The 26,386-nt window shown below is 42.1% G+C and overlaps 1 protein-coding gene across 1 annotated transcript in view; it reads left to right on the forward strand.

Moving 5' to 3' along the window:
• DNAH5 (dynein axonemal heavy chain 5) overlaps positions 1-26,386 on the forward strand; it is a 291,972-nt gene that overhangs the window by 42,674 nt on the left and 222,912 nt on the right. Inside the window, 2 exon segments of the mRNA XM_023513078.1 lie at positions 16,421-16,527; positions 17,310-17,358. Of these exon segments, the coding sequence (XP_023368846.1) occupies positions 16,421-16,527; positions 17,310-17,358 (156 nt within the window).

Raw genomic sequence — 26,386 nt, forward strand, 5'->3', positions numbered from 1 at the left:
TTCCCATCCAGTCTCTGGGCTGGGTCCTTTCATCTTTCTCTCTACCCTGTGTACCTTTTTCAGTATCATTCCCATAAATGCCTTTTATCTAGGGAGGGGAGAAGGTTGTAAGTCACCAAATTGGTGGCACACTTGTTCCTTCAGAAGGCTCCCTGCTCTGGGGCCTGGCCACTGTGGTGACGGTGCCCCAACTCTGGGGGGTTGGCTGGATGTGACACTGCTCTGTGAGGCTGGCTCAGCAGCTGCTGTGACAGGTTTTCATTTGCTCACTTATCTTAAACTCCCATTCCTGGGGCTCTTTCCTTGACCAAACTCTAGTCAGGCTCCTCTGAGCCCTGCTGTTGACTAGCCTGGTTCTTGGCACTGTCCTTGGCCTGCCAAGCCCAGTTTTAGCAGGAATCCTGCAAAGTCAGGTTAGTGACAACCCTCACCTCCTACCCCTTTGATATCGGATTCAATTCCTCTTAGTGGTTTTCCGTCTGTTGACTCTTGCCTGTGGCTAAACTCTCCAGTTGCTCTTGATGTATTTGGAGCTAAGCTCCATTCCACACTGAAGTCTTTCTTCTCTGCTGTAGTAGCTTGAAAAAAATCTGTCTTACTGTTTTCAACAAGTGTCGGGTTCAATTTCTCCTTTACATCTTGGTTTATGAGAGTGTTTTTCAGTTCCTAGGAATCCAAAGTACCTTTAAGAAAGACAGATGTGTTCTGTTACACTAGAATTTCAACATATCGAATGTTTTATGAGAAACGTTGTTTTCTAAGGTATCAAAACATGATTTTTCATTAATCCTCACAGTCACATCTTTTTCTGTAAAAACTTGTGACATTTAAATTAAAAAATATTATTTGATTTTTTAAAACTCAGTTTACATACAATAGTTCACGTGCGTATCAATCATATTAAATGTTCTCCCCCAAAACCAAACAAACAAACAAACAAACAAAAAAACTCAAAAAACACAGAGGCACAAGGAAACTGTTGGAGGTGATGGGTAAGTTTATTACCTTAGTGCACTGATGGTTTCCCAGGTGTATGCAAATGTCCAGACTCCTTACATTGCATACACTAAGTATGTGCAGTTTGTTTTGTGTATAAATTATACCTCAATGACGCTATTAATGGTAAAAAACTCAAAAAAGTATCTATACACATTGATACCTGCTTTGGATTGAAAGCAAAGCATAAAGTGATACAAATAAAACAATATAAACAAATAATAAAAGTTTGAGGTCTATATAGAGGAGTGCCAGGGTGGGGAGAGAATCAATCAGGGCATCCTTCCTGGAGGAGGTAAATTTGAGTCAGGTGGTGAAGGAGTTGAGAGTCAAGGATCATTAGAAAGAATGGGAGAGCATCTCCTCCAGGGGCTCACATAGAGGGGCTCAGAGTGAAGATGGGGTCATTTTGTCCTTGGGTTTTAAACAAGTTGCTTTTCCAGTCTCTGAGTTGCCTTGTCTGGAAAATGAGAATAATAGTATATACTTTCCTTTAAAAAAAAAACCCCCACAAAAAAACCTGTTCTGTCCTTCTCACCTCAGTTTTCTCACCTGGAAATTGGGTATAGTAGCACTTTTATCTTGAAAAGATGATTTTTAAAAAAAAATTTAAAAATCTACCTTATTTTTATTTTATTATTATTTGCAGTTTTTGGCTGGGGCTGGGTTTGAACCCACCACCTCTGGCATATGAAGCCAGCGCCCTACTCCTTTGAGCCATAGGTGCTACCCGAAAAGATGATTTTATATCATTAACTATATATTATGTAAAAGAGTTAGAAAGTTGTCCAGGGAGGGAGGAATGGAAAACTTACTTAGCACAGAAGCTTTTCTTCCCCTTTCTCGAGTCAAAGAAACTGGGCCTGGGGACACCAATTTTCAATTTCTTCCATTCCTTACAGGCTGGGGAAAGAGTGGAGAGTTCTGAAGCTTTTGGAATACAGAAGAAGGTGTGGGGGATTTATTTCTGGGGTTTCTCCTGTCTTGTGGCTCTAAGTCCATCCAACCCCATACACCAAAAGATGATACCAAAAAGACCCCATGGAAGACCCCATGGAAGACCCCATGATGTGCTGAGCAATGAGGCCGTGTGGATAAGGAAGAGAGTGCAGTGTGTGTGGGATAGCAGCTCAGCTGGAGAAGGGCCATGATAGGCGAGATGGGGACTCCCTGAGGGAGGTGAAAACAGAGGCCTCCTCATCAAGCTATCAGGATGCAGCTGGATGTGCCTTGGCCAGGGCCTTACAAGGTTTCCCGGCACTGAGGCGGAAAGAGAGACGCAGTCAAGTTGTGTAGCCTTGTTTGCAACTACTCAACTCTGCTGTTGTGTCATGAAAATAGCCACTGGAAATAAAGAAATAAATCAATGTGACTCTTCCAATAAAACTTTATTTACAAAAACAGTTAAATAATGGGCCAGATTTTACACGAGCCATGGTTTGCCAACTCAGAGGGTAGGAATTTAGGAAAAAAGGGTGCTAATTTTGGCCACACTTCAACCGGATGATGTGGACCTATCAGTGCCTAAAGCAGTGGTTCTCAACCCTCCTAATGCTGTGACCTTTTAATACAGTTCCTCATGTTGTGGTGACCCCCAACCATAAAGTTATTTTTGTTGCTACTTCATAACTGTAATTTTGCTACTGTTATGAATCGTAATGTAAATTTCTGATATACAGGATGTATTTTCATTGTTACAAAGGGATCGCGACCCGCAGGTTGAGAACCGCTGGCCTTGGGGTTCACCCCTCCAGTGTTGGGGTTCACAGATAGTGCCCCCCCCGCCACGTTCATTGTACCCCAGTTGGGGCAGCTCAGTTTCTCTTTGCTCTGCATTTGCTCTACCAGAGTGGCCCAAACCCAACACATTCCTTCAAGTCTTCTGGAATTGAAAGAACTTCTATGGCATGCTAAAAAAATGAAAAGCTGAATATTTGGACTTTTTTTTTTTTTAATAAATGGCCCATTCACACTGTAGGGAATCATTACATTCCTATTCTACTCTTATCTGCGTATTTCCATTGTACACGGAGTGAGATTTTACTGGATTGGGGAAAGAGGAATCCGATGAAACTCATGCAGAATTTCAAAGAAGGGACTTGGGAGCCAGATAAGGAACGAAGAAGGAGACTCATGGTAGAAACCCCTCTTGATTCCACCTTGGCGTCCCCACCCCCTTCAAGCTTCCTGGAGTTCCAGAACTTGTGCTGGGCACTGGGCTGGTTCTGAACTCACAGCATCAAGAGACAGAACCCATCCCTGAATCCAGCCTGCTTTGGCCAACTCAGCCAGCTCAGGGGCACCTGTCCCCAACTCTACCACCTGTCATTGAACCCACACTTGTGGGTGTCATTGACCCCCCCCCCCCCGAGTCCTCTCGAGACTTTTGTGGAATTCGTCAAATTTGAAATGGTCTGTTTTTGCAGTTTTGAGTTCTACAAGGACCCAGAGAAGTTGCCTTTTAAAAAATCTTTCTAAATTTAAAAACAGCTGAGAGACATAAAATGCCCTCATGATTAATTTCCAACTTTTGAAGTTACTATAGGAGATTGTGACGTGTGTGACTTCTGTCCTTTAAAAATGCAGTAAGGCTTTCTGTGGTCTAATTAATGATTAATTTTATTAACTATTGATGGCACTATAAAAGAGTAATTTTGGAAGGAGTATAAGGTTTAATATATTTCTGTTAAAACATTCTATTAGAACATCCTTTAACTATAATTTTTCGGTTAGTGTTGTCTGCATTTCTAATAGATTTGCTTATTTTATTTATAGCTGGTATATACTCATAATGGATAATAGTTTTTATAAAAACGGTCATTTGGTCCAAACTTTTAACGCCTTTGTCTTTAGTGCTCCCATGTAGGATGTAATTTTGAGGTGGCCATTCATCTTCTGAACGGGGGCTGCTTCTTTATCGAGCCTTAAACATCAAATTAATAGAAAGAAAATTATCAAAAGAAAAATAGGAAGGATAGTAATTTATAATGAAATTTAAAAAACCAAAAATGTCAAATAAATTTTTAAAAATATTCAGCTTCACTATTGTTAAAGATTTGAAAATCAAACTTGTAGGGGCAAAATAGTGACTTACTGTTTCTCATCTATCCTGAAGGCAAAGATGAAACAAAATTACAGCAAATTTCTCAGGGTAACCAAAGGAATGGATTTCTTCCTAATAAATTATTGAAATAAATAAACAGATGTATATGAGGATTTGTATACAGGGGTATCCATTATAGTGTTATTTATGACAGTGAAAAATTGGAATAAATAAAAAAAATGGGCTGAATAAAGGCCTGTCTAATCAATATGCTGTACAACCATTAAATCACACTATGAAGAATACTTAGTAATATGGGGACGTTTTTGTGAGATCTTTTTAACTAAGAGGAAAGACATATTTGTGCACGTATATAGATAGGTGTGTGTATATTTTTTCAAAGAAAATGGAAGCTAAGACATTTCTCCTAGACTGGAAGGAGAAATTTATTTATCTACTATTTATCTTAGTAGTGCTTAGATTATGGTGATTTTAATTTTCTAATGTTTTCCACACTAAAGATATACTATTTTTATAATAAAAACATTAAAAATGGCATTTAAAAAATGCTAGTATTAGCATTGTTTCAAAGAGGTTAAGGATCTTAAAGAAGAAAATGATATTACATTTTTAAAAAAGGAAAATGATCAAAATTAACTCAAAGCATAAGCTGTTAAAGTGAACAAAAATTATCTCAACGCAAAGTCCCGTGTGACTGTCACTGTCGGGATCACCACGTGGGTCTGTTTGCAGGTTCTTCTTCTTTAGAGATTGATAACATTTTTTGTGTCTTCAATGTGCCATCTTCTGTGCAATAAGATGTATTTTATCAAACTATTTTATTATTTAGCTTGGTTCATATGATATATATAAAGTTTCTAAATTGGAAAGTTTGAAAAGGAAACCATTGGAACATAGGCTAAATTCATTAAGGCTTAGAATTGTAAAAGAAAACCTTGACTTCCCTTTCACTAAAGCGTACACTAATTTTCCCACCATTCTGTCTTCTTTGTAAATATGATACAGTCAATGTAAATTATTAATGACCTTTGATGTACTCAGGAGACATGAGTCTGATATTTCCGTAGCCCTTTAGGCAGTTGTTACGGATGAGTTATACCGTCAGCCACTGGATGGCAGCTAACCTCCACTAGTAAGGTTTGCAGAATCTTTCCCTGGTTCAGACTGTGCTTCATTTAATTTATTGTGCTTGAAAGTGAAAAAAAAAAAAAAAAGAAACCCAACATGCACTATCTCTGGATTAATCTCATTTTATTAACCTCCAAACATCAGATTTTATAGGGCATGAGATTGAACTGCTGTAAATCTTGTAACTGGCATTCTGAAGATTTCTTCTTGAAAAGAAAAAAGCCGGATAAACCTAAGCCTGTCAGTGCAGCTGCCGCGCCCTTTTCCTGTGTCTGTAGATCTTTTATGAATGGTAGAACTTGAACAATTTGACATTCCCACACTACAAATAATATTGCAACAACAATTCCCTGCCAGGAAAATATTTGTAAACCTAAGCTGATGGCTCCGAGCCAGGGTAACGTCATACTCACGTATACTGAAACTCACTCTTATGAATAATTCAGCTCACCAAATTCCAGTTCACAATTCTATCTCATTTGATAGTCGCTCAATAAAGTGATAATAAAAGGGAACAACTGCTTGTATATTTTGATGCAAGAAAAAATGGGGGCGTTGATCACGCTGTAAACTTCACGCTTCAGTCCGGGCTAATAGAGAAAAGTCGAAATGCAGGTGTTTATGTCCCTTATTTAACAAGGGCCACAAACAGGAAAAGTGACACTCACAGGAGGGGCTACAATTTGCCTCTGACACTTATCAGTTCTTCTAGCACACATCCCTAAACGCCATTCGCTATCTATGGCAGCAAATTGAAAAGGAAAACGACAATAAAAAGAATGAGAAGAACAATGGCATGTAAAGGGACACCTTCAGGTAGCTAAGAATGGACAGGTATTAATGAAGAAATAAAGAAATAAAGAGATAGTTGTGGTTTAGTTCTAGACACAGTCCAGGTGATCTTTAAAAAATTACCATTCAGTATATTTTTAATGAGCACCTATTATATGTCAGATGCTGTGCTAATCACAGCATTCAAAACTTTTGTTTTAAAAAATATTCTAGCATAGATTCTATTCTAAAATGTAATTATTATCCAGTCTGAAGACTATTCAAATCAAGGAATGAACAATAGAATTTCAGAGAAGGGGGCTCTGAGATTCCGGAAGAACTCCATAGAAGGGACATGGGAACAGATTCTTGACATATGAAAGGGACAGTGACTTGCACAGAAGGGGGGAAGTGCATTTCAGACGTAAGGATAGTGCATTTAGGAGGGGACACATACCGCCCCCTCCCCCACTGGTCAGTGTGGATGACCGCAGGGTGGGTCAGGATGGGTTTGCAGGAAAGTGCAGGAAATTCTTAAAAGTTATTTTCTTCCTTTATCATTGCCCACCCTTGGCAAGGATCAGGTCTTGCTTTTTCCTGTATAATAGAATGAAATTTTAGTATGAGAGTTTTGAATTGATTTCAATAAGGTTTAATCTCTGCAAGAGTTGAATAGAACTAATTAGAGAAAAACTCTAAGTAGACTGCTTACCATTTTGGAAACTTCCTACAGAATAAACTTTTGTGATTTAGAAATGTTTTCCCTTTCATTAATTTTTCTTTTTTTTAAAGAGAGAGATGTAATTCCCAAATGGGGATAACAGTTTGGAGAAAAATTGCCTTCATCGTGGTCCTTTTAGTCATAATTGCCTCACATTTCTCCTCGGAGACTACTGTGTTCAGCTTTGTGTATTTTCTGGATTAGAAGCAATAGATTTTCTCTGTTGCCTTATATCACTCCATGAATTAACCCCTTCCATTTTGGTCTTGTCTTTCCTTTGTTATTATCACGTAATGAATCAGGCACATCCTGTTTTCCTCCTTTTGCTGTTTGACAGTGAAAACTGCGCCCAGAAAGCCGTGTTTTTGCTGTCAGCCTTTACCTTCCTGGGGAGTGTGTGATCCTAATTTGTTTCACAGTGCTACTCAGAATGGTAGCAAGACCGGTGATCACACAAGAGGGAGCCTAAGAGATTAGGGTGAGGGATGATTTCTTTCAGGCTTTAAGAAAGGAGGGAGCCAGAAAGCAGGTGGAGAAGTTAAGGGAAAACGAGGCAGAAAAGACCCAGGTGTAGAAGGAGGGAGGGACAACAGGGAGACATTATTCTCCTTCCAGAATTTTCTGTTGGAATAGATTCAAATATTAGCCCTCTATTTTGGGAAAGGTGGGAGAAGAAAACGCAAAATCAGAGAGGAACTACTTTAGCCTGGCCCAGGGGTGGGGAAACTTGTCATATTGGAAGGCCACATTAATGCAGCTAGAGTCAAGGAGGGTCACATTCGAGAACCTTCAATTAAACATACTATTTCATAAACATCTAGCAACTGTGTAGTTAACAAAATTGAAAGAAATGACAAATGACAACTATTTGTTAATTTTAAACTTAACCTTTTATTGACTTGAATACTACGATGCTGGATGTATCAGAGAAGTTCAATAAATACATCCTGGTTGCCTTGGGTGGGATTAATAAGCTGTGCTAAACTGTTTTCTTAAAATATGTAATATTTCTTCTTAAATCACATCTAAAATATGGAATTAATTTTTTGAACACCTAGAAAGGGAGTCATACCCCCCAGGTTCGATCATTAGGGTCTTTCTTTGCTTTTTTTGATGGCACAATATTTGAAGATTAAAACAATCCAAAGAAAGTTACTGTTCAGATTTATTTCATGTCAAGCACTCCATCACCATGTAAGGGCTACATTTTCAAAATTTTTGCCTTATCCTGGCCTTCATGTTTTTATACCTAGGTACATTTATGTCCCCAACTTGGAATTTACTTCACTCAATGAAAATTGATTAATGTGGTTAATTGTGCCATTCGCTTTGAATGCTCAAACCTGCCTGGGGGCTCCATTTGAACATCAGACCCAATGTTAACTGTTTCTAGTGAAGAGTTAACAACAGATGGAAACTAGGAAGCTGGCAGTTCTTTAACAAGCAGGAACTAGATAATTGTATTAGAAAGCAATTCTAAATGCTAAATATACTTATGATAGGAAATGTGTGTTTATATGCGTTTTAATTGGGTGTCCTCACCCCTGTAGTGTCAGGAGTTATGACGCTGATAAGGAACATTGAAACTCATGCTCAAAGCCGCTCTGAAGGAGCATTTGGTCTGTACAGAGTTTGTATAGTTTAGTTTCATTTAGTAAAATGAACTTATTCTTTCTGTGTGTGGAAAATGGAGTTGATGTTTCATCTCTGAAATACTATTTCAGCATTTTTTCCATTGAAAGAAACAGCAATCTCTAAAGTTTGTCTTGGAACATCTGCAGTTAGTAATGACGTTTCTACAAGTTGTGTTACGGGCATCTGAGAAACGGAAATATAGAAAACCCCCATGGCTCAAGAGATTGGGAGCGGTGGCTCACACAGGTAATCCCAACACCCTGGGAGGCTGAGGCAGGTGGACTGCCTGAGTCCTCAGGTTTGAGACCAGCATGAGCCAGAGTGAGACCCCCTGTCTAAAAATAGCAGGGCACTGTGCTGGGTGCCTGTAGTCCCAGTTACTTGGAAGGCTGAGGCAAGAGAATTGCTTGAGCCCGAGAGTTTGAGGTTGCTGTGAGCTGTGTCACCACAGTACTCTATCAAGGGAGCCAAAGTAAGACTCTGTCTCAAAAAAAAAAAAAAAAAAAGAAAAGAAAGAAATTGGGTGGCATCTGTCTTCCTTGGCAATATAAATTTTGTTTTCTCGACAGTGAGGTAACTCTGATATAATCTGTAACAATAGATAGTTTGGGGTTTAAAGATCTACTTAGCTCCTGGGTGAGGGTATAAATAGGCTGCTGTACCTTTATTTAATGATCAATTTGAAGACCTGGAAATGCAGTGTGACCAGGGCAGGTCAATCCCCGGCCTCTGAGTCTGCTGATGTTGGCAGAGTCTGAGGTTGTCAAAAGCATAAGTCCCTCCCCTGGTCCTCGTATCTGCCCCCACCCTCTCTGTCCCTGAACTGATCAAATCATTCTTTTTTTGGCTGGAAACATCCTCCTTTGATGTGTCTCTGAGCCTATTCTTAAGCTCTTCAAAGAGAGACAAAACCTTCTTTGCAGAAATTGGTGCTTGATTTCAGAAACATGGATTGCTGTCTCTGATCACACTCTCGTAATCACCAGTTTCTCTGCCTCTCCAGTCATCAGGGTGTCCCATTTTAGTTTCCGACCCTTTGGTGTGCGTGCGAGTGCTAAGCTTTGGAGCTTATGAATACATCTTGCTTATTTTCAGGTGTTTTTTATTTATGACCAAAACCGTGGTAAAGTAAGAGTTTGCAAAGGCGAGTTGTCACAGGTGGGAAGTTGTTTTATGCTGTCAGGGAATCCACATGCTTCTGATAGGATGATAGCAGAGGGCTGCCGTTATTCTTTGTTGCTTTTAGATATCTCTTGAGTGAATCAACTAACAGTTTCTAAAATTAGGATTTTATTTTACATTGAGTGACATTTTATTCACTTTTCTTGTTAAATCTTTCTGTGGGCAAGGAACCTGCTTTTGAGGTCACCATTTCATGATAGCACGAGAGAAAAGTGAGGGACCTCAGTGCAGGGTCGAATGAGAATTTTTACGTTCATCAGGGAAGCTAACTCTCTCTTTCTTTTTCTGTTTAACAAAAACTAACACAACTGTGATCACAGCAGAGATAACCCCTGAAATCATCCTGCAGGGAAACTAGAGTCCTCAGCCTTTGTGTGCCCTGCTGTTACCATGGGTTCCTGCCGGTCACGTCTCTTGGTGTGACCAGGGGGAGCAGGTGCCCACAGGCTGAGGACGTCTCAGCGTTATTCTTTCTGTTCCTTTATGTCCTCAAAAGCAGAGACCCGATCTTGGTAGGAGCAGCGACTTACGTAGTGAAATACATTTTCTCTCTAAATAAATACATGAAAAGCTACATCAGAACCTACAGAAGGAGACTATGAATGGAAGACTTTATTACTTTATATTTATGAAAGGATTTCACTTTGGTGCCTTAGAATGTGCGTGTATGAGTTGGAACAATATTAGGTACACAGTGTGAAGACAGGGATCATTGGCTCCTTCTGCTCTGAGAAGACAAGAATTCTCTCATCAGGAAGGGGCTCTCTTCCTAGCTCTCTCATTCTTATCATGTTTCCTTGGACTTTGAATTTCTGAAATCATAAACAATTAAGGCAAGGGGTCATTTCCAAGTTATAGGTTGTGCTCTAGATTATACTATAAACAAGGTTTTAATCAGAGAAGTGCTATTTTTCTGAGTTAGGTATCATGTAATTCTGAAATTTTGGTTCTAAACAAGGAGCAACTAGAATAACCCAGCAAGGCAGTATGATCTGTAGAGTTTCAACATGAAACATTCTGACCATGCTAAGCATCCTGAGAACAGGAGGCCGGGAAGATGGGCTATATTAACCTCAAAGAGTCGCTTATTTTGCACCTAGAATTTAATTGGTATGTCTTCATTCAGAGCTCCCGAGCTTTGTGTGCTTAGGTTTGGGAGAAGAATTTTATAAAGTGGTACAGCTTTATATACAAAGAATATGATACAAAAAAAGTACAATGGTCTAGGGAGCATCACTTGTTCAAGACAGAGGAATATAAAAAAAAAAATTTCTGTGGAGAAAGCAACGTCAACAGCATAGGTATAATAGCACTGCCGTGTTGCAGTGATTAGCCTCATTACGGATGATTCAAGAGTTGTCATATTTTTCCCAGTGTAGCATTCATCGTGCACTTACTGTAAGCAAGCAGTATGCGTGTGATCAAAGATCACTCTCTTAGCCCATGCATTCTTCTTGGAGCTGGAAGGCGCCTGCGTGTTCAATGAGCCTGTCTCATGATATTCATGGGGAGAACCGGGCCAATGCGCTGCAGGTGTGTGGCAGAGCCCAGTCAACCTGTATGTGCAGAAGTCGGTGCATCTCCCACTGCGCATCTCTCCCGCTCCAGGCCCCTTCAGGACTCACGGGCTCCCTCTAGCTTCGCTCCCCTCTAACTGCATCAGTTTTCTGTATCCTCTTGAATTTCTCCTCCTTTTCTCCCTTCCTCTCTTTTGAATTAAAAGATAAGGCTTCTAGAAAACTTGCGCATCTTTTTCTTATCACCTTTTGCTGCACAATTTCAACATATGAAAGTGGTGGCAAAACCAACAAACCCTGCTACTTCATTTGACACTGTTAGAATCATTATTTTCTTTTGGGACTGCAGCTCAAATGATTATGGCATCAATATGGTATTATTGGTTCCTTTATTTCCTTTTAATTATGAACCTTTTCTTTTTTATTATGAGTTTTTTATTATGATATAATAAAGAAAAAGATACTGCATGTTTCTGGCCTCATTTATAATTCTACCCATCTTCATGTTTTCAAGACGGAAAGGCCAAGGGAAAAGTATGGAATCAGATTTCTATTTACATTTTTTAAGTTATTGAGTCTCAAAAGTGTACCCTTTCTCTCAATTCCTTCAGTTCTGCTTGAGTTATTATGATTCTTTACCCAAGCTGTGAAAAAGAGAATCATCTTTGACAACTCCTTTCCTCTACTACCAGCTGTCCAATTCCTTCTCTTCTTTTTCCTTCCTTCCTTCCTTCCTTCCTTCCTTCCTTCCTTCCTCCCTCCCTCACTCCCTCCCTCCCTCCCTCATTATAGGCTGTTAAAATGGAATCCGTCCTCCCTCCCTCCCTTCCTTCCTTCCTTCCCTCCTTTCTCCCCTCCCTCTTTTCTCCCTCTCTCCTTCCCTCTCTTCTCCCCCCCGTCCTCCCTCCCTCCCTTCCTTCCTTCCTTCAAGATTTTTTCTCCCTATTCCTTCCCATTCAACCAGGGTTTCTATGTAAGAGTAGCAAAATATTGGACGGGGACAGTGGGACCTGCCTCATTTACATGTTAACATGTTTGTTCATTTGGGGGTGGCTTGGGTGACCATGATTTCCACCTGCTGTTGAATCCTTTCTTTTTTCATGTCCATCATCCTCTTTTAATCTCTCTGCTTCAGTCCCTCCTGCATACAACTACCAGTATAATGCTCCTACACAAGACTTTCCTAAGTTTATTCTTTAACGACAGCCCTTTAAACCCAAGGCAAGGGCTGCCACCTTGGGTTACCCCACTGTTCAATGTCAACATACCTTTCAGAGATTAACCTGTCATTTCCCTTACAGATGAAGCACAGGAGGCTCTCTCGGATCCAACCTCTATGATTTTCCACATATATTACACCCTACCTTTTCCTATTTACTCATTTAAATCTTACCCTTCTTCAAGGCTTGCCTTAAATTCTACCTTGTCTAAGAACTTTTCATTGATTGGTAGAGCTCACAGAATTGTTTTTCATCTGAACTAAGTCATCATCAGATGAGAAACACACCACTGTGTTGTTCATCACAAGAAAGAAAAAGAGAAAGAAAAGCTGTCAATTAAACTAGAATGCATTGGATTCTTAGGATTTTAATGAGAAACACTCTTTTCACCTTGAACATTGTTTTAAAAAATCATGTATACAAGCAGGGGGGAGGAAGGGGAATGGGGGGGTCATGGTGTGTGCCATACCTCTTAGGGGTGGGATAAATTATGAGAGGGACTTTATCTAACAGATGTGATCAGTGTAACCTAATTCCTTGTACCCTCAACGAATCCCAAACAATAAAATAAAATCAGGTATCACTCCTGTGCGTGCATACAAAGACAAATGCAAATAATTAGTTAAGAGACTTCTAAAATGCTTTCACATTTAGGGTCAGACTTTCCCTGGATTTTCTTGTAGTCTACTAACACCCATTGTGTAAGTTGCAATGTTGGTGTTTTCTTGATCTTCCCAGAAGGTGTCAGTGAAGATTTTTAGAAAACTCCCAGGACACATATTCCCTTCTCAAATGGACTGTCCATGATTTGTAGACTGTAACATCAATGTGCTACAGTGGCCTGTTGAGCCACTTGGGGTGACAGCTGTGTCTGCATAGGGGTTGCCAATCGCTCATGTCAAAATTGCTTTCTGATCAAGAGCAGGTGTGGGGGGACATTGGGTGTAAGATGCGTCCAATTCCAATATGGTTAACATTGAAAAAAAATGTATAGCTCAGAATGAGTGGAATATGGTTATAAACCCATAAAACTGATGAATGTGTTTGAGTTTTTTGGGCCTTGTAAGACATTCTCAGAAAAGGGAATCCATGAAAAATGTGCAGATGGTAATCGATAAAACTTGCATACACTCTTTTCTTGGGACATAACCGGAAGTCGATAGCAAAATTTCCAAACAGGCCTAGACTAACATTGGTAGGCTAGGTTAAGATCATTTTTGGGGAATTTGTCCTCTACATTGATATTGATAGTAATTATAGCCACAGCTCTTTTGCAAATAACCAAATGTGCTATGTCTTGCATTTATTAGGTGCCTATGAGAATCCATGAGATTTAATTATATTTAATCATCACTAGTCTGTTAGGTAGGTGTTTTTATTTCTAACATATGGCATAGGAAACAAAAGCCATGATGTCACTTAGCTAGAAGGGAACCCAGGTAGGATCTAAGTCCGGGTCTGTCTGGCTCCAGAGTTGCACTTTTCAGCTCTGCTATATTGTATGTAAAAGGCTTCAAGGCCCAAAGTAGGTGACCTCATAATACAGAGATGAGTTTAGGAAGTTGTACACTTTGGTGTGCAAGCATAAGAAGGTAATAATTCAGAACCTATGTTCAAATAAAGCTTATACCTTATTTTCTTTTAAAATGATACTTTATATAATTTATAATATTTTATTTATAATAATACTTTTTTTATATGTTATTGGTTTAATATCTGCGTCCAGTAAGGACAGGAATGACTAATTTTTCGTTGATTGTAAGACGTACATTTTTCATATTTTAACCCTGTAAAATCAGAATGCATCTTGGAATGGATGTTGTATTTAAATTTCATTGACAACACTTTATTTTTTCATTCTGAGTGTTGTATAGAATAATTTTGCATCTTTTTTAGTATAGTTTTTATGGGACGGCACAGAGTCTCACTCTGTCACCCTGGGTAGATTGCTATTGCATCATAGCTTATAGCAACCTCAAATTCTTGGGCTCAAGAAATCTTCTTGTCTTGGCCTCCCGAGTAGCTGGGGCTACAGGTACCTGCCACAACTCTCAGCTAGTTTTTCCATTTTTAGTAGAGACAGGGTCTCACTCTTGCTCAGGCTGGTCTCGAACTCCTGAGCTCAGGTGATCCATCCACATTGGCCTCCCAGAGTAATTATGCATCTTACATTTAATATTTTTAAAATTTTTTTTTTGCAGTTTTTGGCTGGGGCTAGGTTTGAATCTGCTACCTCCGTTATATGGAGCTGGCACCCTACTCCTTTGAGCCACAGGTACTGCCCATATTTTTTTAATGTTTGAGTAAACATCTGTTTTTGTTATCTGTTCTATTTATTGTATGTAAGACAGTGCCTGGCTCCATAAAAGTTACACACTTTGTTGAATGAATGAATGAAAGTGGAACTTTGGTCTTGGTGTCCGTAGCACAGTGGTTATGGCGCTGGCCACAGCACCAAGGGTGGTGGGTTCAAACCCAGCCTAGGCCAGCCAAACAACAATGACCACTGCACCCACAACAAAAAAATAGCCGTTGTGGCAGGCACCTGTAGTCCCAGCTGCTTGGGAAAGTGAGGCAAGAGAATTGCTTAAGCCCAAGAGTTTGAGGTTGCTGTGAGCTACTGTCTCAGAAAAAAAAAAAAAAGAAAATGGAACTTCAAACTTTTCTTGAAGCTACTTGGATTTCTGGTAGAAGTCTCCTTCATATACGAGGGCCCATTGTCCACTCTTGTTTTAGTTTCATGCCTGACAGGATTTGTGTATGGCCCATATTTTTGTCCTGGAAGTGTGGACTGTCCAATTGCATTGGGCTGGAGAAATCCCAGTGTGAGTTCCTGCCAGTGGAAACTTTGTAGGACAACTTTCCTGACTTTTTTACTGAGCAGCATTTGATAACTCTCATTGAACTGGCAGAAACTGGCTTTCTGGCAGGGATTGAGGGGTAGGAGGTCAGATGTGGATTAAGGGAGGCATTTTGCTTTGTTTGAGCTACTTAAGGACAGTCCTCAGTGAGAGCTTCAGGATCCCAGGACTCTAGAAGATCCCTTTAGGCATCTCTCCTGTATTTACTTTGCCCAAAGGGTACCAAAATCAAGCCATAGAGGCTGGAAGACTTGCTATGAAGCCTCCAGTGAGGCAGGGTTGTGTCTGCCAAACACAGAATGCTTGGTGCCAGCCATCTGTGGGAATCTTCCCAGAACATAGCTCTCCCCCGGGGTGTGTTGTAAATGGGCTGCTGCTGAAATGAGGAAGTTCATAGAAAAGTGCGACATGCCTCATTGCTGACTATCGCTGTCCTCCCCTCCCAAGTGCTCCCCTTGGTAAGCAACCCCGTGACACCAACACCTAGTCCGGCCTTCAAAGCACTTTTTCTAGGCTGAATTTGCAAACTTAATTGTCAAACTTTGTATAATGCCAGCTTTGATGGCCACTCCAGAAAGAGTTCCACAACTGCTTGGAAGGGTGGACCATGTGCTGGTGTCAGTGCAGAGCTTCTCCAGGGGAGGGCTTGGGAGCTGTGCACAGTGACGGTCGGCAGCGAGGTCTGTAACACTTTTTCTAGGACGAGTTCACCAGCTTAATGGTCCGACCTTATAGATACCCATCTTCACCACTCTTAATTTGAACAGATGACAGTAACTTACCCACACCCAGAGAGGTAAAAGGTGTCCTATCAACTAACCCGAACGCCCGTGCTCTAGTCATTTGGTTACCAAGTAATATTCAGCCCCACATGCTGCCTGTTTATTAATCCCCAGTGGAGGCCACACAGAGCGTTGGCTTCTCAGCAGGTGAATTTCCCTTATTCTGATATCTAATTACCCTGGCTTTTTTTTTTTTTTTGAGACAGAGCCTCAAGCTGTCCCCCTGGGTAGAGTGCCATGGCATTACAGCTCACAGCAACCTCCAACTCCTGGGCTCAAGCGAGTCTCCTGCCTCCGCCTCCCAAGTAGCTGGGACCACAGGCGCCCGCCACAACGCCCGGCTATTTTTTTGGTTGCAGCCGTCATTGTTGTTTGGCGGGTCCGGGCTGGGGATTCGAACCCGCCACCTTAGGAGTACGTGGCTGGCGCCTTAGCCGGTTGAGCTATAGGCGCCGAGCCTACCCTGGCTTTTAAGTTAGTGTCTGGTAGCCCAAATAGCAGGATATTATCAGGATGAGTTCCCAATTTCCTGATTACCTTTAGATGACCTTAATAGGATTTGTGTTGCTGGACCTTGAATTGATCCTTGATTCAACAAGCCCTGCTTCAAATGTCCTGTCTTGGACTCATCTTGAGGAAAGTAACCACAGGTAAGCAATCTCTTAAAGCACTTGGCATCCCGTTACATCTTTACAGAAAGGGTGAGCAAGGTGTTTAGCCACAGAGAAGAAGTTACCTTGGCTTAGTGTGTGAGCAACTGTGTGAGCACAAGTGATTCATGACCTCATTTGTTATTTGCATATGAAATGGGCTGCTTATTCTTTATGGGGGGGGAATGGCTCCTTTGGGTCACAACTAGCCAATCTGGCAATTAGTCACAATTTCTCTCAATGCTGGCAATGTGCTCACTGAGGTGTTCAGATTAGGAGGACTGGATTTCTTGACTTGAGCAATATACTCAGACCTGTGGCTTCTCTATTTTTGATTTTGACATGGTTTCAAGTTTCTCTTTGTTCCAAGAAATGATTTAGAAATCTCTATTGACTCAAAGCTTATTGTTGGGCAGCGTATGGAATTAAATGGACATCAGAAGTTGTGTTGCTACCAAGCCATTAAAATGCTTTGATTGGTTGAGAATCATGCATGGGACGCATAGTTATACTGGACTGTGTGTAAACAGTATCACCCTAACAACACCAGGCTTTGGGAAGAGGAGAGGCTCGGTGCAGAGACTCTGGAAGGAAGTCTTGAATAGTATAGGTGGACTTTTAATTTTTATTCTGTGCACATATTGAAATTAGAAATGTAGAAGTGAAATCTGGTCCTTCAGGCGACTTTTCATTTTAAAGCCTGTTGGGTGATGAGTAAGGGTCCGAGGAGTTAGAAGATCATTCTGAAAGATCTGACTCTCCCAGGCTTCTGTGATGTTTAGGGGCGGGAGGAGGCAGCTCTGGAAGCAGAGTGTCACCCGAGTTTTAACGGTAAGGAGCTGCGGGCTGTAAATTTGCACGTGTGTGGTGGATTCGCATCGCCTCTCACACCTGGATGGAGAAATACTTAACAAAGCTCAAAGTTAGTGGGATTGATGAGAACCACGTTTGTGTACTCATTTTTGCGTGGAGTCTAAGGTTGTGTGTTGATATTTCAAATTAAAACAAAAGACCTGCACCCTTAGGTTTTTCTGCACCTTGCCGACTCACCTGTAACTATGAGTAGAGATTCATGCGGAGTGTTTTGGGGAGATGCTTGCCTGGGGCAAAAAACACATTTGGGTGGTTTGGGAACTGTGTGTTCTTTTGAATGTGTGAACTTTTGTCGTTGATTTGGGAGAGCGCAGGCAGAGTCTAGGCTACACGTTTTTTAGGCTCTTTGAAATCCCCTCCTGTCTGTCTGGAATTGAGGTCAAGGCTGTGCCTTTGGAAGTCACGTTGAAGAATGAGTTTCCCGAGCATGGGGCTTGGCTCAGCAGCTTTTTATTATGCAAATGCACAGAGAGGGATTTGGAACCTGTTCCACTGCCAATTAATGTCGGAAGGAAAACGGAGGTTTCTCTAGAACTCCGTTTTTAACATTAACCGTGCTTCCTGCCAGGCTCGATCTTTTTGTATCCCTGGCAGCCTGTGTGATTGCATGTAGCCTGTGGTTTTACCGTAAGAGCAGGAGTGCTGTGTGTGCATTTTCTAAGTTCCTCTTGCCCCCACCATCCACCCCTACTTGTCCAAGCCCCACAATCCTAATGCATCCTTCTCAAGGTTCTTCAGCCAAGCTCCTGAACTTACAGCAAACATTTATTCTTGAAGACCAGTGCAGGTGTCACGGTCTCTAAAAGCCTCCCCTGACATTTTGAGGAGGCCAGAGCGTCCTTCCATATACCCTTCCACCTATCCCTTCTATGTCTTAGAAAGTCTTTGTCACATCACCGTAATGAAATGACATTTGTCTCCATGTCCCTTTCCCAGGCTAGACTGTGAGTAGAGGGCAGCACGGCATCCTCTCCGTTGTTAGATAACCTTCCCTTAACACAGAGCGTGGTGTGTGATGAACCTTCAGAGATGATTGTGGAATCAATGGAATGAGTTAGACATTTCACAGGTCTGAACACTTTCCCTATACTTTGCTGCCAACTCTAAAACATTGTAAGTAATTGTAAAATCTCAGGTGTAACTAACGTACGCCATTCTTCTTTGACGAGTTGTGTTTTGGGAGGAAGTATTTGGGAGGCTTTAGGCTGTAGTTTGCATGCTGGTTTGGTCCACTCAACTAAAGTAGGATGGTAACAGAATCATCTTAACAGTAGTGCAGGATGGAATGTAAATAATTACACATGCTTTATATTTAGCACACTGTTCAACAATCAGTCAGTGATACTTGTTAAACAAGGTAAGTAAGACTTTATTTGGGGTGATGGCGATATGTATAAGGACCCAGGCAGGAGAGGGGAGAGATGGGGCTTAACTCTGAATACAGCTTGGGTAACTGGGAATTTATAGCCAAAGAGCAGGTGGGGGCAGTGGATGGAAAATTACTAAGAGGAACAATCCTGAGGGAGGTTCTGTCTCACCTGACGTAACAGGGTTCTTGCTGAAGGCAGGCCAGGTGCTCAGACATCTGTGATTTGGTGGAAGATGAGGAACTCCATCAGATGCTGGGGGAGGAGTTTCTTTTTTTTTTATTATTTGGGATTCATTAGGTTACACTGATTGCATTTGTTAGGTAAAGTCCCTCTGGGGGAGGGGTTTCTCGTTCAACTGACTTAACAGGATTTTTTGCTAAAACTTGATTTTCTGAGGACGTGTACAGATGGCTTAGGAGAAGGTTCAGCGGCCTCACTGAAGTAGACCAAGCAAAGAATCTTTGTCACCTGATACAATAGTGTATTAAATTATAACTTTGTGACCTGAAAAGACAAATGGGAAAGATTCCACAGATGCTTAACATAAAACAACAACAACAAACAAACACCCCCCCCCCATGATGTCTGTAGATATTTAATCTTGGTCTGGAATTATGAATGTGATGATGCTATATTATAATTAGATTGCTGTCACATAATAATGAACTTTACCCACAAACATCCATGCCACTAATAAGCAAACATCATAAGCTCTCTGGATTTGGAAAAGGCAATCCATATCTTTTCTCTTGTATAATAAACACAAATCATTCTCAAGGAAAAAACTCGAAATCATTCTGTATTTATTCCCTTACTTATTTTCAAAAGGACAGTCCAGGTCTGAGGTCTGCCTTTCCTCAGCTTTTCTCATAACCAGTGATTAGGACCAAATTACAATGTGTACAGTGGACATGAACTCCAAACTTGTGGTTTCTGGTTTTCTTTTTCCCCTAAAATGAAACTGCATTTTCACTGGTTGACTTTTAGGGAAAAGAACAGCTCGAAAGAGATGTGATAGTCCTCGTGGCTGTTAAATTCACCTAATTGCAAGGGTGGTTTTTAAAGTGGAGAAGAGTTTTTCCCCCTCTGCAGGAATACTTAGCCTTCATGTTTTATACTGTGTGTATTTATGCAAGGAAGTATTGTTGCACACAGACTTTCAAATTGATACAGGTTTTCTCTGAACAGTGCTTCTCGGAGAAGTTAAGGAGGAAGAGAGAGAGGGAGCTTCCCTGCCTCCTTCCCTGGCTGAGCGACTCTGCAGGAGGGCAGCCATTGTTTCCAGTGGGTGCACAGTGGAAGCCAAGACAAAGAAAACCTTTGCTCCCAGATAGCTTTTGAAATCTGAAAGGTTGTCAGTTTTGTTATTCTCTTGCAAAATAGCCAAACCATTTTCAGCATTCTGTATTAATCAGGTCCAGACCTGTTTTGTCCAGCTGATAAAGGTCACACATAGGAGGTTAAAACCATTTCCAAAGGCCCTAGGATTTAGCTGGGAAGTGGGGGAGCAGAGGGGGCTTGTTAATGCCCAGTGACTACTCTGTAGCCTTAATGAGGTAAGACCCAAAGATGCCCACATTGTAATTATGCCATAGCCAGACCCTGGGAGAATGTGACTGTGTATGTGAAATTCATCCATTCCACAAATATCTTTCAAATGCCTACGTGGAACCCAGTGCTGTGCTCTGTGGTACTGCAGGCAAGATCCTGTTAGACCTCTGTAGTTCAGAGCTGAATTTGATCTTCTTATCATTCATTTCTTGCACAATTCCAGTAAGGAGAAAGAGGAGGACTGGGGTTCGAGGGACCCAAAGTTTATGCCTTAGACTTTCTCTGTTAAGTTCCTGTCTCAGGGGGAAAGCTAGTCATACTAATTAATCACGATCAATTAATACTAATTAATCTTGATCGCAACTTCTTTCAAAGCAGCAATCGCAGGCTGGGCTGCACATGGGAATTGCCGGGGGACCTTCTGAGATAGACCAATGCCTGGGTCTCCCTCCTGACAAGATAAACCAAAACTCCTTACAGGTGGGGGCTGAGGGATGGGTATTTTAAAGCTCTCAGGTGATTCTAAGGAGGAGTCTGTTTTAAGCACACTGCTCTGTTGGGAAGGGAAGTTTGGGAATTTCACTCCTGTGACATGTAGAATGTGCATCATGACATACATATTTTTAGCACATGGGTTAAAGCCAGCCTGTACTGCCAGAGGGAAGTCCCGGATTTCTGTAAGAGAGGTATTTCTGATTTTAAAGTGAAACCACAGTGGGGGAGGGGACGATAGACTATATGGCATGTGGAGGTCCAAGATGGCTCAGGAAGCCTGGTGTGCAGAAAACAGGATTCGGTTAGAACTGGGATGCCAACACGGCAGGGGCTTGTGGTGGGAGGGGGTGTGTATGGCAAATGTGAGGTTGGCCTGGGTGAAAAAATGATCACACATTAAATGCTAAGGAGAGAATCTGCCGGAAAGAATGAGAGATAAGCAAGTTAGCAAACAAGAAGCTTTAGGGACCCTGAAAGCTTCAATGAAAATAGACACGATTCCAAAGCTTATTCCTGGACACGAGAAGCTGAATGGGTACCGTCCTCTAAGTGGCGGCTCTTCGAGGTAGAGGGGGAGTGTGGCTCTTGTGAAATAAAGGAGGGCTTCACTGGAGCACCTGCTGTGAGTGGATTAGCCAGCACGAGTCTCCTTTCCTTCCGGAGACCACTTCACTGAAGGGCTCTCCATCCGGGCAGGAGGCACAGCATCCTCTGCAGCGGGGCCCTTCGCCTGGAAAAATGAAATGAGAGGGGAGCAAGAAAAGAAAGGCAAGGCGCAGAAAGGACAGGGAGGGCGGAGGGTTTCCACACTGCGGTTCTGCCAGCCCCAGACAGCAGGTTAGGATGGGGCTGGGACAGTCCCAGGGCGGCCGCTCCTCCCTCGGAAAGGTGAGGAGAGGAAAGGGGTCCCTGTGGGTTGAAGCGGAAAAGCTGGAAGCCAGAGTTGGAGACTTTTCTCTGTCTGGGGTGTGGAAACGGGGCTCAGTTTGCAGAGAGGGCTCTGAACGGCATAGCTAGCAATGCAACCTGTGAAAACAGGGCCAAATGCACCCTTCAGGAGGGTTTGGGCACGGGGCGTCCCTGCTCAGCCACAAAGGGACTCTGAGGCCCCATGGCCGGTCCTCCATCCACTTCTACTGGCTGCTGCCAAAACAGTCAGTGAGGTGTGTCAGGGCCAGGGACAAATGTGCCAATAAGATAGCACTTTCCAAGGATGGAGGGAGCCTAAACATTTGTATAATTGCAAACAATTTTTAAAACTTTCTTTTTTCACCTAAGTTTTGATGTCCAGAGTCAACTCCTTGGTCATGTCATTTTAATTCAAGTGCTGGTTGATTTAGTGTTAGCTCTAGATGACATGCAATTTAATCCTCACAAATATCTTTCAAGTCGGGACGTGTAACTCCGTTTTACTTTTATCTTCATATAGTTAAGGATTATCAACCTAGAGCCAAAATGAAAAGCTTCTCACACGTGTAGTTTATCCAGCATTTGTATATATAAACCTGCAGACGGGGACTTCGGTTCTGCAGAGTTAAAGGCAAAGGTTAGTCTTTAAAACACGATTGGATGAATGCATTCAGTTTTGGACAAAATCACAGAGCTTTTGCAAGCACACAGTGTTGGCGTCTTCACTGGGGTTGGTATTTTACAATCTCAAGTCTGTATTATAATTTGTATTAACTTTTAAACCAAAGAGAAGTAGCCTGTATGTTAGAGAAAAAGTGGACCTTAGTTGTTACCTCGTCCAGTGCTTTGATTTTGGAGCTGAAGAGATTGCGACTCGGGAAGTTAACGGTAGACGTGAGGTCTCGTGGTGAGAGGCAGAGCTTGGACTAGACCTGCCACGCGCTCTGACGTCAGTGCTCTCTGTCTGTGGAGATTGCTCCCCCTGGGAGGTAGTGCTCCCTTCTCATCAGGTAGTTAGTGCATTAGCCACTCTCCACTGACCCATTTCCAGGGGGTGCTAACTCACTGTGTCATAAATTGCAGAGCTGTTTTAATCTTAATCCCAGTTTGTCTTCACACTCCAAGTGTCCTCCAGGGGTGTCCAGCCTGTGGCCCAGCATTGGTGAGGACTGTTTTGCTAATCTGTGGTATTGTTTGGATATTGTGAAAATTATGCCCAGATCATTTCCCACTAATCAGCTTTTGTTAGTGTTTGTGTACTGAATGCTTCATGGCCCAAGACAACTCTTCCAGTGTGTGGCAGAGAAGAAAAAAAGGAAAAGACGTTTCCAAGGCCGGCAGGACAGGCCAGCTCCAGGCTGCTAGTCACCTGACTGCTTGTTGCTGCGGTTCCCTAGCAACCAGAAAGCATTAAATTTGCGAATTGATAATGCACTGATCTGATCCCCAAATATTTGTTTGACATTATTGACTTTTTGGTGGTTGTCAAAAATGAATCTCATGTTATCAGAACCCCTTGGTGCAATGCAATGAAAATTGAGTCTCGTGAACACTGGCCCTTCAGCTGCATGGCACCGGGGCAGACTTCATGTTACTTGTCTTCAGGTGACAGAGTCCTAAGTTTAAGGAAGAATACATTCAAGTCTTAACTTGCTTATCAATATAGCTTCTGAAAACATTTACTTTTTTGTGTTTATTTTTGAGACGGTCTCATTCTGCTGCCCAGCTTAGAGTGCATAGCAACCTCAGACTGCTGGGTTCAAATGATCCTCCTGCATTTGCCTCCCAAGTAGTTCGGACAACAGGCACCTGCCATAGCACCTGGCTAATATTTCTATTTTCTTTAGTAGAGACACATTCTTGCTGGTCCCCAATTCCTGAGCTCAAGGGATCCTCCTGCCTTGTCCTCCCAGAGTGCGAGGATCACAGGCATGAGCCACCTTGCCCAGCCCTGAAAACATTTACTTTAAAAACATGTAGATAATGAGCTTTGTATATATAAAACCGCTTTGGAAGTTTCTTCCTTCTGTGACAATCAGAAAAAGTAGAATAATTAGTGTTCTGTTTCAGGAACTGAACTTGCTTTTCCTCTACTAGAATATTCTTTTTCCCAGTGGAATCTTATCTAATTGGGTCATAGTCGTGTGTTACCATGACAGAATCTTACTTAAATCTCTGGATTATTTGGAAGCCTTCAGTTACTTTACATGTGGAATCTTCTGGCTCTCCACTTTTTTTCTTTTAATTTCGTTTCTTTTATTTTTTGGCTACCGAGCTTTTGCCGTTTCTTTGTTTCGTTGCTGGATCAGTGGCTCCCTTGGTTGACCTCCATGTACTCAAGCTGTTAAAGACACTCGGTACAAATTCACAGTGATTGCTTAGGGAAAATTCTGTTATATTTTCCTTCCAGGAAGGTAGAAAACAGTTCAAAACCACAGGATATCTTGCTGGTTTTAGTGACATTTGAAAAGAAGTTGAAATTTCCTGTTTGACATTTATGGAATGTATACTTTATGTTAGGACCTGTTGGTTTCTTTTTAGAAAAATGGCAAGAAAATATAGATTGTTTATTTTTTAAGACCTTAATTATCCTTCCACCACACCAACAAAATTATCTCACAAATAGTTCTCCAAGGTCAGAGAACAGAATGTAAATTATACAGATATAGCAATGACTTTTCAATCACTTTATAGTCAAGTTTCTGGAAAGGGTTGTCTATATTCAGTCTCTCTCTATTTCTTTTTTCTTAATTATCCTTTTCTCAAGTCTATATTCATTCCTTTTCTGTCTTGCCAATAAAATTATTCTAGCAAGATTGTTATATATTGTTGCATAATAACCACACCAAAGTTTAAGGACCCAGTGCAGCAATAATTATCTCTTGATCCTGTGAGGGAGTGGGCCCAGCTGAGCTCTTCTCCTGCTGGGCATGGCATTGGCTGAGCTGAAGGCACATCTAGGGTCAACTGAGTTGGACCTTCCAGAACAGCTTTCTCAGATGGCCGTAAGATGGTGCTGGAGTCAGCTAGGAGGGGGATGAGGCTGTTAACAAGAAAGTTTTGGTAACTCCTTTACCTGGTCACCCCAGCGGCTTGAGCTTCTCATAGCTGAGTTATCATGAGGGTGCATTCCAAGGTCAAAGGCAGAAGCTGGAGATCCCTTAAGGACTAACCCAGGAAGTTTCATTGACTCACTTTCCCCAGTTTCTTTTGATGAAAACTGGTCACAGGGCTGCCAAGTTCAAGAGGAGGTGAAATGCAAATCTTCTTGACAGATTCGTGGCATAATCACTTTGCCCAAGAGTTGTGGTGCTGCAGCCACCTGTAGACACAGTCCCTAGCTATCCGGATGAACCCGGCCCACCCTCAGTAGCATTGGTGCTCCCGGCCACTCTCTGGTTTACGGATGCTGCTCCCTGCTCCCCGCTGTCTCTCGCTGCGCATTCCTACGTAGCCCTGTCCCTTTGCACTTCTTCCTCTTCTTGCTTCTGGCATGTTGAAGTTCTCCAGTGTTCTTCTCCTCCTTGTCCCTTTATCTCCCTATCTTTGGTAGCTGTGGTTTAAATTTTGCTTATGCAACTACTTGACCAATATTTCCTGAATATTTAGCATGCACATACCACCTGCTGGATGAAAGTGCTGTTGACATAGTTTTGCAGAACTTCAAAAGGTGCTGTTCAGATTGTAGCTTTTAGATTGACAGTCTTGTTTATCTGTGTCTCCTGTGCCCATGTCTGCATCATATTGGTGGTTCCCAACAGAGGGGTCATTTTATCCCACAGGGGACATTTGGTAATGCCTGGAGACATTTTTCATTCTCACAACCTGGTGGTGGGGCTGCTGCCATCTAGGAGTTAGACACCAAGGATGCTGCTAAAAGTCCCAGAGAGCACCCAGGACTGCCCCTCACACCCAGAATGATCCAGGCACTACAGTCCTTGTGCTGGACTGAGAACCTGCCTGTATGTCTGTGCATGTCTGTGTCTGCACTGCAACTTCCCCTTGACCCCCAGGTGCATATCTCCCAGTCTGTCCCCCACTGTCCCTCTGAGTACTGACTCACCTCTCCAAGCAACACACCCAAAGGGCCATGACGGCTGTGTTGTCTCCACCTGGCTTGTGTCTCCGTGTCTGGGAATGCCACCACGGCCCACCTGACACCTCCAGGTTCACATCGCTCCAGCCCACTTTCCACGCTGCTGTCAGAATGATGGATTTTTCCACAGACAACTGAACCTCTTTCAAAGATAACATTCAAACTTTCTAATGTTGTTTTGCAAAATATTGTTATGATCTGACATTTTCCACATTTCCTATTATGTTTTCTAGTCCTTTTCTGTTCAGCCACCCTGACTGCCTCGTGGTTTCCAGAATGTGCTGTTTTCTTTATGCCTCTCCGCCTTTTGCCTGTGCAGAAAGGCCTCTGTCCTCGAGTGTGGTCAGCCCTCCTTTAACTTTAGGCTTAAGCTGCTGCCCTCTGAAATCTTTCCTGTCCCCCCACCCCCGGCTACCGTGGGAGGCCTCTTCTTTGTACCTTCTCTAAAGGCCCATAAAGCCTTCTGCATTTGGAGACTCGTACATTCGATGCTTCTGTAGCAACTGTTAAGCCATTTGTCCCATCCACATTTTCAGCTTTCAACTTACCAGCCAGACTGTGAGCT

The sequence above is a fragment of the Otolemur garnettii genome, unplaced genomic scaffold (assembly GCF_000181295.1).
Source record: "Otolemur garnettii isolate 467f Iridium unplaced genomic scaffold, OtoGar3 scaffold00033, whole genome shotgun sequence".
NCBI lineage: Eukaryota > Metazoa > Chordata > Mammalia > Primates > Galagidae > Otolemur > Otolemur garnettii.